This window comes from Enhydra lutris, unplaced genomic scaffold, assembly GCF_002288905.1.
Source record: "Enhydra lutris kenyoni isolate GAN:26980312 unplaced genomic scaffold, ASM228890v2 scaffoldscaffold57, whole genome shotgun sequence".
NCBI lineage: Eukaryota > Metazoa > Chordata > Mammalia > Carnivora > Mustelidae > Enhydra > Enhydra lutris.
This window is the reverse complement of record NW_019154141.1, coordinates 8,073,188-8,092,998: the sequence shown is the minus strand read 5'-3', so window position 1 is coordinate 8,092,998 and position 19,811 is coordinate 8,073,188. Positions and strand designations below refer to the sequence as shown.

At 44.6% G+C, this 19,811-nt stretch overlaps 1 protein-coding gene across 3 annotated transcripts in view; it reads right to left on the bottom strand.

Annotated features, from left to right (window-relative positions):
* LOC111158031 (platelet and endothelial cell adhesion molecule 1) overlaps nt 1–19,811 on the bottom strand; it is a 59,382-nt gene that overhangs the window by 25,632 nt on the left and 13,939 nt on the right. For all 3 annotated transcript variants that reach the window (XM_022519821.1, XM_022519822.1, XM_022519823.1), the window contains 8 exons: nt 19,170–19,463; nt 16,777–17,082; nt 12,880–13,155; nt 8,201–8,449; nt 6,444–6,719; nt 2,521–2,808; nt 1,780–1,887; nt 639–666 (listed from right to left, as the gene is read on the bottom strand). In XM_022519821.1, coding sequence (XP_022375529.1) covers nt 639–666; nt 1,780–1,887; nt 2,521–2,808; nt 6,444–6,719; nt 8,201–8,449; nt 12,880–13,155; nt 16,777–17,082; nt 19,170–19,463 — 1,825 coding nt within the window. The remainder of the gene's footprint in view (nt 1–638; nt 667–1,779; nt 1,888–2,520; nt 2,809–6,443; nt 6,720–8,200; nt 8,450–12,879; nt 13,156–16,776; nt 17,083–19,169; nt 19,464–19,811) is intronic.

Below are 19,811 nucleotides of genomic sequence, written 5' to 3'. Positions count from 1 at the left end.
TTCTCATACACGTCAATATTAGCCTCAAACTAGAAATGAAAATGACACCTTTTAATAGTTTGCTTGGGAATCTGTGTAATTTCTTTTAATTTATATATAATATGTGAAACTTTTTTATAAATTCGGTATTTGGTGTTTGTTTAAGAAAAAAAAAAGTGTCAGGGCCAAGATGAATTCTATCCCTCTGAATTCTTCATCCTATGCTACTGTTTTTCTCCAGAACAGAACTATCCTTTCCATACCTTCGGATTTTGGATTTCAAGAACAGTAGAAACATTACCACTTTTTTTTTTTTTTTAAGGCCAACTCTATTTTGCAAATTACGCAAATTTTAAAAATTCCATCTATTACCAGTATAATTTCATAAGGAAAAAGGGATCTCACAAGGAACAGTATAGGAGGGACATGACCTCAGAATAAAGCCACTCTTTCCCATTGAAGGATAGTTGGCAATCATCCATGGAGCCAAAGACACACACATGTGTGCACACTCACACTTCCCTATGCTACTCACATCTAAGACCCTTATTTTTCTGGGTTTTCCAGGGGATACTGAAAACCCTCTAACGACCAGAATTTTCCTTTAGTTGATGCATGTCTACAGAGCAGCCACCTCCCTCCTAAATACACACACTGACCTGGACATCTCCACTGGTGTCTGCTTGGCTTTGAAAGAGAAAGAGAAAATCCAAAGTTAGTATAATGTACCCATGTTTGTATCAGATAAGAACACTCATCTCCACCATATTTGACTTCCTTGAAGATTGAACACCCATGAAAAGAGAAAAGAAAGCCAAATATATTCCGCTTCAAATAAAGAAGAAAAAAACAAATAAACAAAATAGGTCTTCTCTTGGTCTTATACCAAGAGATTTCACATCATTTCCTCCAGAAATACGGACATTTTGACTGTTTTAGCCAGGAGCGAGTTTCTTTAGTGGCACGTGGTGGAGATGAAGTCAAGGAACCAGGTAAGGGTAAACAGGCAACTCTTTCTTCAATTCAAGATGATTCCAAGAAGGAAAGGCTACATCAGTCCTTATTCTCTTAATTCCAAGCTGGCCTGAGACCTTAGCAAGGGGCTGGTTCTGGAGCCTGTCTTCCCAGAAGGGTTGCAGCTTTCTTGTTCTAGAAAAAGCCCAGGGCCCCGCCTCATCCCATCTGTCCCCACCCATCCCAGGCCGCAGCGCTGGAGCTCCAAAAGAAACTGCTGTACTCCACAGAAATTGATGCAGAATTTACTGGGGCTGTGTCCTTTTCCTTAAGTTCATGCTAGCTGACTGATTCCTGAGTGTCTGGGTGATCCTGGCTTCCTTTCCATGTGTGGTTAACCTCAAGCACAGGGTAGAAATCATGGCACAAACGGCAGATCAACTGGGAGGCATTCAGTGGATGGGGAGCTAGGCAGGGCAGGTCCCAGCTGCAGGACTGGGTGTGGCCAACCCCATGAAACAGTATCTTCTGACCACACCTAGCTACAACCTCCCCCTCACCACCGCTCCAATGCATCTTTTCTGGGTTGTCCAACTAGGAAAGCAGTTGCTTTCATTTGTGCCTAACTAAATCCAAAGGGCAATAAAAGCTTTTTGCCCACCAAAGCCAAAGTCTTCGATTATCAAGGTAACACCACAAAGAGAAAAGCAATTGTTCTCAGCTATATCTCCTTGGTTCCCAGTGGGGCAGAGCACCAGGCCTCCATGAAGCTGAAGCCCCTCCTGTCCATGGCCCGTTTCCTGGACAGAGCAACCTACCAGAATGGAATGAAAGAACTGTACTCACCCTTGGCTTTCTTCTGAAAATAACATCTGGCCCCAAGTATAAAGACGGCAATTATCACTCCAATGACAAATACTGCAATAAGTCCTTTTATCCATGGGGCAAGAAAGACTGGAAACAAAGAAAAAAAAATACACACACACACACACAAACACAGGTTTTTCCTCTGCCAGCAAGAAATAATACCAGGTTCAAGCAACAAATAAGACTAATTTTTATAGTCCTTGTAACCAGCATCTTACTTCTGAAAGACACTGTTCACAGCTGGCACAGAAATGTTCTTGTGTGTTTTTTGTTTGTTTGCAATAGCATCAGCTTAAAGGACCACTGGACTGAAGTCGACTCCTTTTTCGGGTCTATTCAGCCCTTCTCCTTCACTAGGAGACCACCTTCTACCCACTTGTGTGGGCTCCCCTATGTCCCTTCTGCATGACCTAATCCCCTTGGCCATAGGTAGTCCATGGGTGGACATTTGACCCAACATGGACCAACTGGTATCTCTTGACCAAGAATTTGGAATTACGACTATGGGAAAAGTTTCTAATTTTTTATAATAACCAATTCCTCTTTTATATAATGTGGATGCGTGTCTGTCATTTGCAACAAAAGAGCCTGGAGGACATCGGTCTCTTAATCCTCAGTGAAATGAGCTAAACAGTGGTCCGCCTCCTCTTACAAGGGGTGAGGCCTTGGCCTCACCCTTTGAGATCACACTATGTCCCCCTGTTTGAGACCCTGACTCACCTCTGACTGTCAGTATGTTGCTTTGGGGGCTGCTTTTAACACGATTGGCTCTGTTGAAGGCTGTGCAGTAATACCGTCCTTCATGCTCCTTGCTAGCCTTTGAGTTGTGCCAAATGGCCTGGGTTTCATTCAAGGTGGTTTGGTGGAAGGGCCTGGTCTCTTTTTCTCTGTAAAAACTGAAGGTGATTGGGCCAGACGCTTCATTCACGGAGCACCGAAGCACAACGGCCTTCCCAGACTCCACATCCTCTTTCAGCAGGATAGAGAGCTTGACCTCATCCACCGGGGCTGAAAGGCAGGGAAAGGGACAGTACTGAGAAATGGGGGAGGCGCAACGGACAGAACACGACACAGCACTGCTTAAGGCCAGCCTCCTGCTGTACTGTGACAGAGACTGGGGCTGTGTGTGCCTTTTTTTTTTTTTTCTATGCTAAATTTTACCCTTTTTTCTTTTTTTTTAAATTTAATTTAATTTTTTCAGCGTTCCAAGATTCATTGTTTATGTACCACACCCAGTGCTCCAGCAATGGCCACAGTTGCCAATGTGCAAAGAGCCAAGATGCCCTTCAACAGATGAATGGATAAAGAAGATATGGTCCATATATACAATGGAGTATTATGCCTCCATCAGAAAGGATGAATACCCAACTTTTGTAGCAAATGGATGGGACCAGAGGAGATTATGCTGAGTGAAATAACTCAAGCAGAGAGAGTCAATTATCATATCATTTCACTTACTTTTGTGTGCCTTTTACTCAATTCACCACCCTCATCCCACGTCCTTCACATCTCCCTCCTCCCTCAGCCCAGAAGGGCAGCAACTGATGCCTCCTGGAGACACCTCCCTTCACTTAGCCCCTCAAGTATTACTGACCACTCAGCCTGACACTATAGCTCATCTCTGTATCCTGTTGAGTGTGTGTGTGTGTGTGTGTGTGTGTATGATTTCCCTCCCTGTGCTTACAAAGATGTATGGCACTTCCAGGTCTTGTGAGTAACCTTGACCCACTATCTTTAGCTATTCTTGTTTTTCTACCTTCTCCTTTATGAATGTTCTAAACCAGCTGCTCTCACATCCTCATTTCCCACCTTGTTACCCCTGTCACCTGACTTCCATCCCTCTGCTTTGGAAACTGCTCTCCATCTCCAGTTTTGAAGAAACGGCAAAGGTCACCCGATCCCCTGACGATCCCCTCCCTGAGTCCTCAGCAGATTAATTCCAGTCCTTAATAGGGGTCCGTCCACTCTTCCCATCCAGAACCAGTGTGGCTTCCTCTGAGGCTTCTTTGATGTCTCCCAGCCCAGATTCTCTAACCTCCTCACCTGTCACTCCCTCTTTATTCACTAGTTTTTCTTCCTTTTGCCCCTTAAATATGGACTTTCTGCAAAATTCAGTCCTCAGCTTTCCATCTCTGTTCTCCTCTTTGGTGATTTCACCTACATCATAGCTTCTGTTCGTGCATTTAACACATAAACATAGAGCATTTAATGCTGAAATAGATAGCTCTAATCCGATTAGTCCCCTGAATTCCAGGTCTTGATTTTGACCTGGGTGTTTCCACCAGGAAGCCCTGCCAACCTGGCATTCTCAGCAGATCCAAGCAGAACTCAGTTTCCTCCCATATACCATTTCCAAGTTTAATTACCAAAATTCTGATCCTCAATTGTCTTCCCAAGTAGATCTTCATATTAGTGTGAGAATGGAATGGTCAGCCAACTGGCATCTGACTTATTTTTTATTCATTCATTTGAGAGAGAGAGAGAGAGAGAAAGAGAACAGGTGGAGGGGCAGAGAGAAAGAGGGAGAGAATTCCAAGCAGACTCCCCTCTGAGCTAGATGTGGGGCTCCATCTCACGACCCTGAGATCATGACCTAAGCCAAAACCAAGAGTCAGATGCTCAACTGACTGAGCCACCCAGACGCCCCTGACATCTGACTAGGAGATGAATCACCTCGAGCATGCAGTGGGTGGCCAGGCCATGGAGATGCCAGTACCACAAAAGGGAGCACCAGGCCTGAGATGGGAGGGTGGAGTTCAACCATAAGGGCAGAGTCCTGGAGGGTACCGCCTGATTTGGCAGTCTCTCTCCTGAAGCACAGTGGGGTGGTGGCAAACCAGCTTCAGGAGCCCGGCTGCCCGACCCCAATTCCCAGCCCCACTCCCCATCAGCTGTTCATCTTTTTTTTTTTTTTAAAGGTTTTATTTATTTATTTGACAGAGACAGAGATCACAAGGAGTCAGAGAAGCAGGCAGAGAGGGGGAAGCAGGCTCCCCGCTGAGCAGAGAGCCCGATGTGGGGCTCGATCCCAGGACCCTGAGATCATGACCCGAGCTGAAGGCAGAGGCTTTAACCCACTGAGCCACCCAGGTGCCCCTCAGCTGTTCATCTTAAGCCTTTGCTGCATCATCATAAAGCAAGGATAGTATTTTCACGGGTCTTACAAGGCTATTGTAAGTATTAACGGGGATAATTTACTAGACTACTTCACACTGGGATGCCCACCTGGTCAAGGTTCATGGTAAATGTTAGCAGCTACTATTGACCCAATTTAAACCAACTTAAACAGTTTCACATGGGCCTCTGCATTGACTTCTTAAGGTATTGTGAGATCTGAAGTCTCCACTTCTAAGAGATAGAGCCCCCCAGTTAATCTCCCCCAAACTCCATCCTCCTCATGACCTCCTTTCCTCTTCTGGCTCTTATTGCACACAGGACAAACTCTCAACTCTAGAGACCAGCATTCGATGCCCTTCACAGTTGAGCTCAGTCACATTTTCAGTTTATATCCAATGATTTTCCAGTCCCAATCTTTTGTTTCCAGCCATCTGATCTACCCAGTCTTTTAAACTATTCCATGGAGACATTTTGCTCATGTATTTAACTGGTTGGCCATTTCTTGACCCAGCCCTTTCTTGACCCATTGTCAAGACCTGGCTCCCAACCCAGGTCTTTGGATTCAAGCTAGATGATCCCTTTCATGCCCTGAATTCCTATCACCATTGTTGTAAGGATAGTTCATGTGACAATCATGGGTTCCCTAGCAGCATTTTTTTTCTATGCTTACTTGCACTGTCATTCAAGTATACTAAACTATTTCTCCATTATTTAATCAGGACATCCTGTGTTTCTTGCTATGTCATTGAAAACAATATGTTTTCTTTTTTTGTATGCCCTATAGCATTAGATGCTTTATATATATTGATATTAATTTGAAATATATGGCTCCTTTTGGACCATACATTAATAGAAGCAAGAATCTCTAGCCTACTTAAGAGGTCCACAGTGGAACCCGCAGATAGGCAGTTATTAAACAAGAAGGAGGAAGAAGAAGGAGAAGCCTATTAGGCTTTTTACAAAAGGATGTGGGATATCTCAGAGATGCAAACAATGGTGGTCCTGAGGCCTTCTGAGAGATGACAAGTCAGAGGCTCAATGGAAAATATCCACCCCAGCACAAAGGTCTATTTCTCCTGAGTATGACAGTGTCAGTCCCATGAGACCACAGTCTGCAGCTCTCATGGCTGCAGGTTCTCCACATGATGGAGTCTTCAACCTCAAGGGTCAACAGCGGAGAAGAACTCCGGTCTACAATTCTCAGAGACGGTGGTCAGTTCCTCTAAAAAGGGAGCCCCATAACACAACTTTAGTAGTTCTTGACGTCGGGACACTTTACTCTGATATTTCAGCAGTTCGATTGAAAGGTTCTGCCAAGAGATGTCACTGGCCACGCCAAGAGCCACCAGATATTTTCTGGCCCTGTTTACCTGGGTCTTGGTCCTGCTTTGCCACATGGCATGTTTAGGGCCTTTGCATGAGTACCAACCACTAGTGCGTACAACCCCTGGGGAACCCCAAACCTTTGAAGATATGAAGTAAAGCCCCCAAACCACAAGATTTCTTCTCCCAGCACAGCCACTTACCTATGACCTTGACCCGCAGGACTTCGCTGACCATTTCATTATGGGAATGACAATTATCCACAATACACTGGTATTCTACATCTTTCATTGGTTTGTCTTTGAATACTGCAGGCTCATTCGAGTTCATGTCACAGCTATCCAAGATGCTATTTCCTTTTAAAAGGTGATAAGAAATAGGTGCAGTTCCATTTACAGATTGGCAACTGACTGCAATGGTCTGTCCTTTTATCACTTCAGAGCTGGAGTCATAAAAAATCCTGGGCGTGGAGAGCATTTCTAGAATGACAGAGAAACAGCTTGAACAACAATGAAGGCAGAAACAAAACATCCAGCCCAAGAGGGTCCTTCTCCAAACTCTGCTCTTTGCTTCTCTGGCTTGACCATAATTACTTGCCTGTCTCACCTACCTTCACAGGACTATTTTAAGATGGACAGGTGATGTGTGTGGGGATGAGGGGAGGATTGGGGGTGACGAGGGAGAGGAGAAGCAAATGCTATAAACAAAAATAAGGGTGACACCAATTTAAGAAAAACATTACATCTTCCTAAATACACGTTTATATGTTTGTACACTCACACATCCGTATGTTGCTGTTGTGTTGAGAAAAGATACAGGAAAAGCATAAGATCTATAACAAGTACCCAAATGGATTCGATTTGAAAACAAATCCTCAGTGCCTCAGCCTTGTTTGAGAGTAAATTGCATGCCTCGAGAAGCAAGAATTCTATTAGGTCCTTATTTATTTATTTATTTATTTATTTTTAAATTTTTATTTATTTATTTGACAGACAGAGATCACAAGTAGGCAGAGGCAGGCAGAGAGAGAGGAGGAAGCAGGCTCCTGACCAAGCAGAGAGCCCGATGCGGGGCTCGATCCCAGGACCCTGGGATCATGACCTGAGCCGAAGGCAGAGGCTTTAACCCACTGAGCCACCCAGGCGCCCCTACTAGGTCCTTATTTAGAAGTTCACTTATTTATAAAGCTTATAAAATGTAAAAGTCCGCCATTGTCTATTACATTATTTCCTTTGGAATTCCATGATGAGAGAGTTGACAAGAAAATACAACCCTGTTTGAGCGGAGACTAAGATCTTGGCTGCATAAAGCACAGCCACAAGTTAAACTAAAGGACAGTGACTGAGTCACAGCAGAGCCTGTGACAGCCTGACCAGAGTTCCACATTTACTTAGACCTCTACTTCAAGGGCGGTCCAGGGCCCAGCATCCCCAAGGCAGGCACTAGTGAGAGATGTGGAATCTGGCTCCATCTCGACCTGCCTTCTAACCAGGTTTTGCATGCACGGTCAGTTCTGGGAAGCATGGCTTTAGGTGGTCCCAGCACCTACATTCTGCCCACCAGAAGACCTAGGCTTGCTTGTCAGCCAGGATATGGATTAAAAAAGGAGGAACTTAGATCCTAAAGTTTGCTATTGAATAAGGAATGTTTCCTCCCTGAGTGGGAGCCTGTTCTAGCAGCCAGAATCTTGCCAGCTCAGCCCCATCATCAGCAAGCAGCCACAATAAAGCCATGAACTTGACTTTTGCCTATGCTTTCCTTGTATTGCCTCCTCCTGGTACTCTGAGTGGGAATACACCCACTTGTTTGGTCTCTTGATTTCACTATTCTCAATTTCTCCCAAGTTCTTCCCCTGCCTCAGTCTGATCTGCCTTCAGCCTGGAGAGGGTGGCAGCTGCTGACAAACAGCCTCTGTCCCATCCCATCCCAAGATTCTCTGAGCCAGTGAGCATGTACCTACCACACACGGTTATCAGGACTGCATTGCTTCTCTTGACCACCCTGCCCACGCTTGCTCTGCAGGTGTATGTCCCACTGTCCCTTGCTGAGGCGATTCTGGTGAAATTTTGAGACTCTGACACAGTCGTGTTTTCCTTCTGGATGGTGAAGTTGGCTGGAGGTGCTCCTGGAATGGAGCACCACAGGTCCAGGTTTTTTCCCTGGTCCAGACGGGTGGTGGAATATTCCAGCTTTGGTTTGGAAAATAGCTCTGAAAGACCAATGAGTGGAAGGGGGTGAGATGTTTCTGGGCACCACTCCCACAGCCCCTTTACAGAGAGAGAAAAGAGAAAATCAGGAAAGGACTCTTGCAGGAAGTTATCCAGAAGCAGCGAAACAGGCCTGGCAGGAAGGAGTACCAGAAATTTCAGGCATTCTGGAACATAGTGGGAGCAGAAGCAGCCACAGGAAGACCTATAGATTTGAAGGATCTTGGGAACCACCTAAAGAAGTGTGAATTGTATCCTAGGGGCAATGGGAACCATGGAGAGTCTGGGTCAGGGGAATGGCATCAGACTGTGTTAGAGGGAGCTATCTGGAGGGAGAAGGGACAGAGTTGAAGGGGCCCAGACTAGAAGCAGGAGGGATGCAATACAGGCTTAAAGCAGAGTGAGAGTGTGAGGTTGGGGAGAAGTGGCAGCTGACCACCATCCCTCCCACACTTCCCACAGAGAAAGAGGACGACGATGACACCTGAAGCCACCCAAGGTTGAATAATTTGTAAACTAGAACATTCTATGCCACTTTAAGGAGTCACCAGTACCGTAATTCAGGTTGAATGTCAACAGCAGTAAAGACAGAAGTTGACTTTTAAGAAGTCTTGGCATCTCCGTGTTTAAATATTCCCTGAAATATATCAAGATCTTGTTGTTATGGAATATGTTTTTATTTTCAGATACTGGGAAATTACTAATTAACTACTTAGCTGCTGTGAAGACTTGGTCCTTTGTGTAAACAAGTGCACTCTGGCTCAGGATTTTGGCTTTTGATACAGAAGGAAGGAGTCAGTAGTTTTTTTTAAGATTTTATTTATTTATTTGAGAGGCACATATGCAAGTGAGTACAAGCAGGGGTTAGGAGGGACAGAAGAAGAAGTAGACTCCCCGCTGAGCAGGGAGCCCTACATGGAGCTCAGTCCTAGGATCCCGAAATCACAACCAGAAAAGAAGGCAGACACTCAACCAACTGAACCACCCAGGTGCCCCAGGAGTCAGTAAGTTTTGACACTATCTGCCTATTGAGAAAGGAACAGAGACCCAAAGTTCCTCCTAGGAAAGCTTCTTAGACTACAGGTTTGAGAATGCAGCCAGGAGTCAGGGAATCAAATTGTACTTTTGATTCTAAATTTACCTGCCATACAGGTTTGGGGGTACAAATCAATGCTGTCATTATCAATGATGTTACATAGCTATAGAAATCATTTCCATCATCATCAGTCCCCAATGCCTTCTAGTTTCCTCAATAAGATCAAATAAAACTTCAAGTAAGGTGGTAGCCTAATAATTAACCTATATTTTATTAAGACACATTCCATCCTTCCTTCCATGTAATCATTGACTTACTTGTTTTCAGAGCACCATCAAAAGCTCTAGGTTAGGAGTGGGGAAAAGGAACCAAAGAGACTGACATCCTAAAATGCCTTACAAACTCATTGGGTGGATATCAAAAAATGTGAAAAAAATGATGTAGCAAGAATCCCAAAGAAATGACTCTCTGTTTAAAAATATGTAAATGAAAATGTGAAAAGTAGAAGCCATCCTGCAGAAGTACATGTAAGATGGTTTAGAATTAGGAATGAAATGTTAGGGAACAATAGTCCATCTGTAAAGGATGTAATATAGCAGACAGGCCCATCACGTAGACTAATCAGAATTAGTCTTTTATTTGCTCACTGAATGAATGTTTATCGAACTCCTACAATGTGTCATGCTCTGTTTTAAGTATCAAATGATATAAGGTGAATTGAGGCCCAGACTTGGTCTTTTGAGAGCTTACGCAGAGTGGCTGTGGCAGATGCTAGATCTTTTCAGGGATTGCTGACTTGAAGATGGGAGCAGAGTGTGGTGGGAACTGAGGTGTGACCATGGGACTCTCCTGGGGGAGGCTCAAAGGAGATCTGGGGCTTGGTCTTTAAAGACAACAGAAGTTTTTCAGTAGCCAAAGGGGAAAGGGTGGTCAGAGTAGGAGGCATGTTGGGACGGGGATGGGGTCAAAGTGAAGGATCATGACCATGCAGGAGTTTAAGTCCATGAATAGTGATATCAAATAGGGGTCATATTAGAAGTGCTTCTCCTACAGCTGGTTGAAGAATGAACTGGAACAGAGATGGTCCAGGACACCCCTGCAATAGATAATCCTGGTGTGAGGGCCAGTGTTAGGATGTGATTACAAAGATAGGAAGACAGGACAGAGTTGAGAGACCAGACAACACCTGGTGACAGATTGGATCTGTAAAGGTGGATAGTTTCAGGGGTGGGGGAGGCAAAGGTGTCATTTCTCCCCAAAGACAAATGACTAATTCAATGACTTTTATCTTCATAAAATTATTGTGAGCTGCTAATATCACTATATAGAGCCATTGACAGTGAGGCTCGATAGTAACAGAAGTGTGGATAACCAGATGTATAAGTGGTCCTGGAGACATTTCCAAAGGCCTAAAAGAACTTGAACGTGAGGATGCATGCCAGCCCTGGTATGGCTCAGTTAGCTCCATGTAGAAAGGGCGGAGGTCAGGATCACAGAGCACTCAGGTTGAAGGGATGGGAAGGGCAGGCTGAGTGTAACACTTTGCTATCTTGGGCCAGGGAGACTGATCTACTGAATGAATTGTATACCCTACATGATACAGACTTCTGGGTGTGGGTGATCACCTACAACAGTAGTATCTTAGGGACCAATGATGCTCTATGCTTTCCTAAAGTAGCTTGGCCCAAAGGGTAGTGGTGCTGCTTTGACTGATGCAAGAGTCAGTTGGTTCACCACTTGGTCCCTGTTGCTCTCATAGCAGTATGCCCACCATGTTATTGTACTTTTTCATGACATTGCATTTGAATGGTCTATTTTTGTCTGTGAATTCTTTTTTTTTTTTTAAGATTTTATTTATTTATTTGACAGACAGAGATCACAAGTAGGCAGAGAGGCAGGCAGAGAGAGAGGAAGGGAAGCAGGCTCCCCGCTGAGCAGAGAGCCTGATGCGGGACTTGATCCCAGGACCCTGGGATCATGACCCGAGCCAAAGGCAGCGGCTCAACCCACTGAGCCACCCAGGCGCCCCTTGTCTGTGAATTCTTTAAGAGCAAAGCTCGACCTTAGAGCTGTCTATCTCCAATAAGTTGCCCAGCATACAGTAGGTACTCAATGTATGTTGAATTGAATACTTTTCTCTAATGAGGTACTATGCCTTACCAGTGAAAAACATCATGTACCATCAAGATATTTGTCATTATCAATGATAAACTGCTAGTACACGCTATAGACCAGCAGGATCCGACACATAGACCAATCACCACATTGGAAAGTTGGCAGCCTACCTGTGATACTATAGATTGTCCCTATGACTCTACATTCAGTGCTTGACACTTAGAAGGCTTTCAGTAAATGAAGGAATGAATGAACACCTTCATTTGGCAACCAAGAAGTGCTGATTCTCTCTGCCCTTAGAGAGGGTAGAGAGAATGTTCATTCATTCCCCCAGCAAATATGTATTGAAATCCTACTATGTATCAGGCACTACTCTAGGAGTTAAAGACATAGCAGTGAATAAATAGGTAATGTCTCTGCTCCCATTGGCTTGCAGTCTAGTGCCTAGATACATACAATAAACAGGAAGAGGTAGAGTATATTTCTTTTGTAATAGGTACTATGGAGAGAAGTAAATCCAGGAAAGGCGAAAAAGAGTCTAATAGAACTTTTAAGTGCATAGGTTTGGAAGTCAAATGGGCCTGGGGATGACTCATTCTGCCATCTGGTAACCCTGTGATTGCAGGGTGAATGACTTAACATCTCAGCCTCAACTTCCATATTCATAAATGCAGGATCATGATAGCTATTTCATAGCTTTGTTACAAGCATTAACTGAAAATGTAGGTAAACCACTCATACCGTGTTCAACAAAAGGGAATTTTTACTATTGTTTTTGAATATATTAATGCTTTCTCACTCCTGACCCTGTCTTAGAACCCGTGTCTGGGATCTAGCCTACAATGTGGCCCAGAGAAAAAATAAATGTGGTATATATCATAATAGACATTCTAGCTCACATTCACCGGGTGCTTCTTCTGTATGAGGTGCTGTATAGCAAGTCACGTCACTTAGTCACTGTAACAGTCCTACAGGTTGAGTGCTATAACTATCCCCATTTCATAGAGTTGTGGCACGGAACAGCTCCATAACTTATGTAAGGTCACCGAAGTAGTGAGTGACAGTGCTGGTATCTGATGCCAGAGGTTCCATGCTTGACCACCACAGCTAACTGCTTACCCACTGTGCACTGACTTTCCCCCTTAAGCATGACACCCCCACCTGAGCACATCATTCAGACAAGCAGGCGCAGAAGCATTGGCCCTCACTGGCCATTTTGCATTCTAGCATGGTGACTGCACAGGTCCGCCTTATTCCCACACCCTCCAGCAGGAGCCCTACCTGTTATGTTGACCACGATGCTGCTGACCTTGGATATCCGGCTCGTTTCCACTTTGCACGTGTAGTTGCCATTGTGCTCCACCATGGCCATCACAGAGTAGGTGGCCTCGCGGCCATGGCTCTTGTACGCTACAATCTCCTTGTCCTTCTGGATTATGATTTCTGGAGACGCTTGAATCAGATGGGTCACTTGAATGGTGCACCTGATGTGAAGCTGATCTCCTTCTGTGATCACTCCTTCGGGGCTGATGTGGAATTTGGGATTAGAGAAGGATTCTACAAGAAGAGGACAAGCTGGTTGGACTCAGGTTCAAACCTGGGGGAGGGGAAGAGGCACTTAGGTCCCTCTCTCTTTTGCTTTTTGTTGCCAACCACTGTTCTTCCTTGTTAATTAAAAAAATTCAATCTTTCCTCCCAAAAACCTCCTAAGTTGCTCCGGTAACTTCTCACTCCTCCCTTCTCACTCATTCTTGCATCTTCGGCCCATTTTTTTTTCTTAAAGATTTTATTTATTTATTCGTCAGAGAGAGACACAGCGAGAGAGGGAACGCAAGCAGAGGGAGTGGAGAGGGAGAAGCAGGCTTCCTTTAGAGCGGGGAGCCTGATGCGGGGCCTCTGATCCCAAGGATGCTGGGATCATGATCTGAGCTGAAGGCAGATGCTTAACAACTGAGCCACTCAGGCACCCCTCATCTTTAGACTTAATTGCAATCCTCCCTTGAGCTTCCCAAAGGTGAAACCACCTTCTCTAGAGCTCATCTGCAGAATCTTCTCCGAACGACCTCAAAAATAATCAGAGCATTAGAAACAGACTCTCGCCCCTGCCCACAGAGAATTGTCTAGGCTCTTCTCACACCACTTCACGGAACTATGGCATCAGTATAAATATTCCATCGCTTTCAAAAGTGACGACTGTGCTGCTTTGTGGAAATGCACATTTAAATAACGATATGCCCCCACACAAAAGTGATTTCTAGTCTCTTCTATTTTTTTTTTTTAGCGTTGGCCTTGACTGACTAAATTGATTTCATGACTCATGCAGTTTGGAAAACACCGCTTTGATAAGGTATGGGCTGGATGCCAGGGCATGGGATCTTCAGGAGCTGGTAAGAAAAGTAGGGACAAACCTTTGCTTCTGCAAAACGAATTGCAGAGCGTTAGAGAATGCACACAGATCGCCAACTATGCAAAATCAGATGGGACATTTTAAAATGCCCAAAGTAGATTTAGAGTGATATACTTTAATTCATTAAACTTTTTTACTGCAAAGTCATCTAAATTCACAATAAGTAACTATCATTAAAAAAAAAAATTAGTCTGGGGCGCCTGGGTGGCTCAGCGGGTTAAGCCTCTGCCTTCGGCTCAGGTCATGATCTTGGGGTCCTGGGATCGAGTCCCTCATTGGGCTCTCTGCTCAGTGGGGAGCCTGCTTCCCCTCCTCTCTCTCTCTGCCTGCCTCTCTGCCTACTTGTGATCTCTCTCTGTCAAATAAATAAATAAAATATTTTAAAAAATAGTCTGTTTTCCTGAATAAAAGTCAAAAAAGAGAGGCCATCTTTTAGGACACTCAACAACTACCCTCTGGAGGAGCATAATAATCACTAAAGGGTTTTTTTTTCTTATATCTTAATTAATTCCAGATGCACCAGAGATCTAAAGGCAGGAAATAAAAAAACATTAAAATAATAAGAGCAAATATAAGTGCATTTTTACTTCAGTAATTTTTTTAAGGATTTATTTATTTATTTGTGAGAGAGGGAGAGAGAGAACAGGGAGGAGAGGTGGGGAGGGGGGGGGCTTGATCTCACGATCCTGAGATCACAACACCAAGATCATGACCCGAGCTGAAACTAAGAGCCAGTTGCTTAGCCTGACTGAGCCGTCCAGGTGCCCCTAATTTAATAACCTTTAATAAGGTTCAGGTATGAATCATGAAACAGATGCCAAAAAGAAAAAGATGGATAGATTCAATTAAATAAAGATGAAACACTTCTGCATGCAAAACTTATCATAAAGACAAATGATGAACTCGGGGAAATTTGTGCATAGCACTCCAAAAAGAGCTAATAATGCCTTTCATTTATAAAGGACTCAAACAAATCAATCAGAAACAGTAAAAATGGGCCAAGTGTATATGAACGGGCAGTTTATGGAAGGAAATGTGAGAGGCCAATAAACGCAAAGAACACACTCAACCTCAGTAAAGACCAAAGAAATATAAAGCGTAAGAACAGTGATATATCACTGTGCCTCAATCAGACTGGCAAAAATAATGAAAGTAGATAATACTCTGTGAGAGTAGGGATGTGGGGAAACAAACACCAGCCTCGCTTTTGATGGAAATGTTCAACCATTTTGAGAAGCGCTTTGGCCATACACGTCAATATTTCAAATGCACAAAACATTTGAATCAACAATTTGACTGCTAGGAATCAACCTCAGAAATAATAATGAAACAAAATACTTGGGAAAGTACCCAAATGATGAGTTTAAGAATGTGTATTCCAGCTTTGTTTTAACCGCAAAAACCTGGGAAAATATCTAAATGTCTATCATTGGAAAAATGAGATAAATCATGGTTCCTCTCTAGGATAAGGTTCTGAGATGCCACAGAGAATGACCAAGGTCTGTCTGTCTTGACACAGACTCAAGTCCATAAAATACTGCTAAGGAAAAGTCATAAAATAGTATGTTTGGCAGGTTGTATTTCTTTGTCAAAACAAAGAAGAACACAATAAAAGTTGTGTGTGTGCGTGAGCACATAAAGCAGAACAAGACTGGGACTGTACAAGTGATTTCTCTGAGCAGTGGTGCTGTGAATGATTGTCACTTTACCCTTTATATTGTACCCTATTTTCTGAAAACTAAACCCACACCATGTATTATAATCAGAAAAATATTATATATACATACTATCATCCCTGTATATATTTGGACATATACCCATACACAATGGGGGGTGACACAGATACCACAAGCAGGAGGGTATTTATGACAAACCTTGGGGTTCCTATAGATAAGACTTAAGGCTATCTGCACTAGAGTGTGCCTTCCCTCGACTCTTCCTGGCTCGCGAGTCCTGTCCCATCCTGCGGGCTGCCTGTCCCAGGGCTCCCATCATTCTGGACATGCATATGCAGGCTTCCCTCTGTTAGGGCTTTTCTCTCTAGAGAGCACGCCTCAGGACACCTCATTGGTTTATTTGTCCAAAATCTCGGTGATGAGGGGTGGGTAGAAGAGGGGAGTCCTTTATCAAATGTGGGAGGCAAAGGCTAAGGACCTGGACGCCCTTCCCTCCAGATCCCCTCCAGACTCCACCTTCTGGTGTCTGACCCGTGTTGGACTAAAGCTGTGGTTTCCACAGTGCATCGCGTTTCCCTGAGTCGTGACCAGTGTTTTTAAAAAAAACTGAAGTAGAGGGGCGCCTGGGTGGCTCAGTGGGTTAAAGCCTCTGCCTCTGGCTCAGGTCATGATCTCGGGGTCCTGGGGGTCCTGGGATCAAGCCCCAGGTCGGGCTCTCTGCTCAGCAGGGAGCCTGCTTCCTCCTCTCTCTCTTCTTGTCTCTCTGCCTACTTGTGATCTCTCTCTCTCTGTCAAATAAATAAATAAAATCCTTAAAAAAAAAAAAACTGAAGTAGAATGGAACAGAAAATACCAAAATGCCCCATATATCGAGATGATTTGTGAAACTTTTGTTTGGGAAATTTCTCTCTCTCTCTCTCTCACACACACACACGTTAAACTAAACATAATCTTTAGGTGGTTAAGAACAGTCTTGAGAACAGCAGCCCAGCCCAGAAGGCCCCTGCCCGCTTCCGGAATTCTGGGCCCTTTCTTCCCACCCCCAACCAGCAAACCAGAAAGAGTGATTTTTAAAAAGGAGGGTAGGACTCTGACCTGTCACGGTGACCAGTTCACTCCTGATGATTCTCGAGAGCTCCATGCGGTTCTCAGAGAAGATGGTGGCCTGGCACTGGAAGTATATAACATGGTCCTGCTCCTCTACTGAGAATTCCAGCAGCACAAAATTCTGCTCATACGTTTTTTTTTTTCTTTTTTGCTTGAGACCGTTTGTGTGTAGTTTGAGTTTTTCAATTGTGAAATGTATTGGGGGCTTTTCTTCTGGGACAGAACAATTGACCATCACGACCCCGCCTTCTATTGCCTCTTTCTTGTCCAGTATCACTCTGGGATCAGACACTCCTTGGGGAGAAGAGAAAGCCCATTAGTATCATTTGCTGTAGATATGCAAGCTTCCTTCAGCTGGGAAATTCAGCCCATTGGAGCGTCTTCTGCTTTGTTTCTAGAACCTCAGCGCTACCTACCGGGTAATTATTGAGCCTGTATGTGCCTAGAGCTATAACAGTTACTTTGAAAAATATCAGATATGTTTAGAGGCGGTTGGTGCTTTCAAAGTTTATAAACCCATTGGGAAGACTAGTCTTCTCAACTGATAAATACAATTACAGACAAAACAAAACAGCCAGTATCTATTAGAAAGTACTCCCCTGCTTCATGCTGATCTCCCCAAAGGAAGGGGTCATGTCTTCCTCATTTTTGGGTTCTTGGCTTGGCTCAGAGCGGGACTCAATAAATATTTAATGAATGAATGAATGGCCTTTTGTCTACCTCAAAAACCAATAATGATTAAGAGTTAGAGAGGCCAATTTTGGAGTCCAAGAGATCTTGGTTCTAACCAGCTTTGCCTTGGAGCAACTCCAAGGCATGAACATGCCGCTCAACCTCTCTGAGCCTGTGACTGCCCCTGGAAATGTTTGGGTTGGGGGGGGACCATGTTTGGCTCCCAGTGCTACTGCAGGGGTTAAATAAAATGTGTGTAAAGCACTTCTAACTGTTGACTTCATGAGGGCCTAATAAGGGGGCAGTTCTTACAATGACTGCTCTGATGACCAACATGAACACAAAAATGCAGAAATGACAGTCATGGCGGCCGCTGTCAAGGAAGTACAGGGCTCACCTCACTAACTCTACCCATTCAACCACCCAAGTTTAAAAAACAATTACCCTAAGTTTCAAAAGCCTGCCAGCAGGTTTCTTTTCAACAACATTCCCCAAATTCAGCCCTGCCAATCTTTCTCAGCCTTTGCTCTTCCACCCATGCTATGTTCCACGTCTCTGCCCTTGCTCAACTTCACCATCGAGCAAACTCCTATGCGATCCTCTGTATCTGGACCCAATGTCCCTTCTTCCAGGAAACCAGCCCTACCTTCTCCAAGAGGAATTGTTTCCTCTCACTTTTGTGCTCCCTAAGGCACTCAGATCATGTGACTATTAGACTCTAATTATTCTTGTAAATGTTTCTCTTCCCCACCAGACAGCAACTGCCTCCAGGGCTGGCCCTGACCTGATGTTTTTTCATGCCTTGCATCTGGTTTTCTTCCTGACTTTCAGCCTTGGGAAATGCTCCTTGAGGGAGGAAATCCATGAGTGGATGGATGGAGTCCTCTATCTCTGAACCCAAATTCCCCACGATTTCCCTCGTTTCTCCATGTGTACCTCCCTTTTTCATCTGTTTAATTTATTCCATGATCATTATTGAGTGCCTACTATGAGCCAGATTCTTTGTTGGAGATACAAAAAGGGACCAAACCCCATCTCTTTCCTTGTGATCGCACATTCCAGAAGAGCAGACGGGTGTGCGAGAAATGCTTCCAATACCATGAAATAGTAATTGCCATTTACTGGGAATTTATTATGTGCTGGAAATTATACTAAGCACTTCACCTACGAGATGTCTTTTAATCCTTCCAATAACTCCCCGAGCTGGGGATTACTGTGATCTTCATTTCACAGAGGAGAATTTTAAAGTTTAGAGAGGCTGAGGGACTTGCCCAAACTGGACGCCAGGCAGAGTGAACACAGCAGCCAGGGTCAGCAGTCAGCATGTGGCCTTTCTACAAATACCACTGGATGCTGAGATTGCATAAGAGCTGTGAGCACCAGGACCCTGGGGGCGATCGGTTTTGCTTGGGAAGGTGTCAGAGAAGAGACTGCTAAGCTGCCTCTTAAAGGAGGAAAAGCAGTTGGTAGGGACAGGAGGGAAAGATGGGTATTCCCAGGAGATGGACTAGCATATGCAAAGGCACGGAGAGGAGAGACAGCCTGGCATATTGAGAACATGTCTAAAGCCCACATTTTCAGGTTAGGAAAATGCCAGGCAGGGGAGTGGGAGGAGTGGGGCCAGGGTTACCGGCCACTCGATTACTCTTCTTGCCTTCACATCTGCTATAATGCATCAGCTCGAGCTCCGCTCAAATGCGGGGACTCACCTTTCACCCACACCTGATACTCCGAGGTGGTTTTCTCCTTGTTGTTGAGAATCACGGTGCATTTATATGTCCCTGCATCATAGACCCGGGCTTGGGGAATAAAATAACTCTCGGTGGTGTCCACGGAGGAGACGTTGTGAAACAGCACGTCATCCTTATAGAACAGGACCCAGTGCTGAGGCTTGATGTGCGAGGTGGTGCTGATGTCCACGACACACTGCAGGGTCAGGTTCTGCCCATTTTGCACCTCCTGGCCTGGCAGGATCTCCATGTAGATGTGGTTGATGGTGAAAGCTAAATGCCAAGGGAAGGAGAGCAGACACACCTGTTATCTCAGGAACATCGCCGTGGTGTCCTTGACCACATCAGACTGGTATGATCATACCCTCTGCAGTGTAGCCTCCAGGGGCCCCTGGGCCCCAGCGACCAGGCAGCCAGTGGCTATGTGTAGTGCCCATTCTCGAGGAGGCCATCTCTCCAACATCAGGACCTGGGGTTGGGAGCTACTGTGTCTGGTGTGCTTCGTGAGCCTCCTGTCTCATCGGCTTCCAAGAAGTGTGAATAGGACAATCATGAGATTAGAAACATTTTATTGAAACATGTAAGTGGCCAGTGCAGTCAAACGTTTCCAAACCCCCAAAG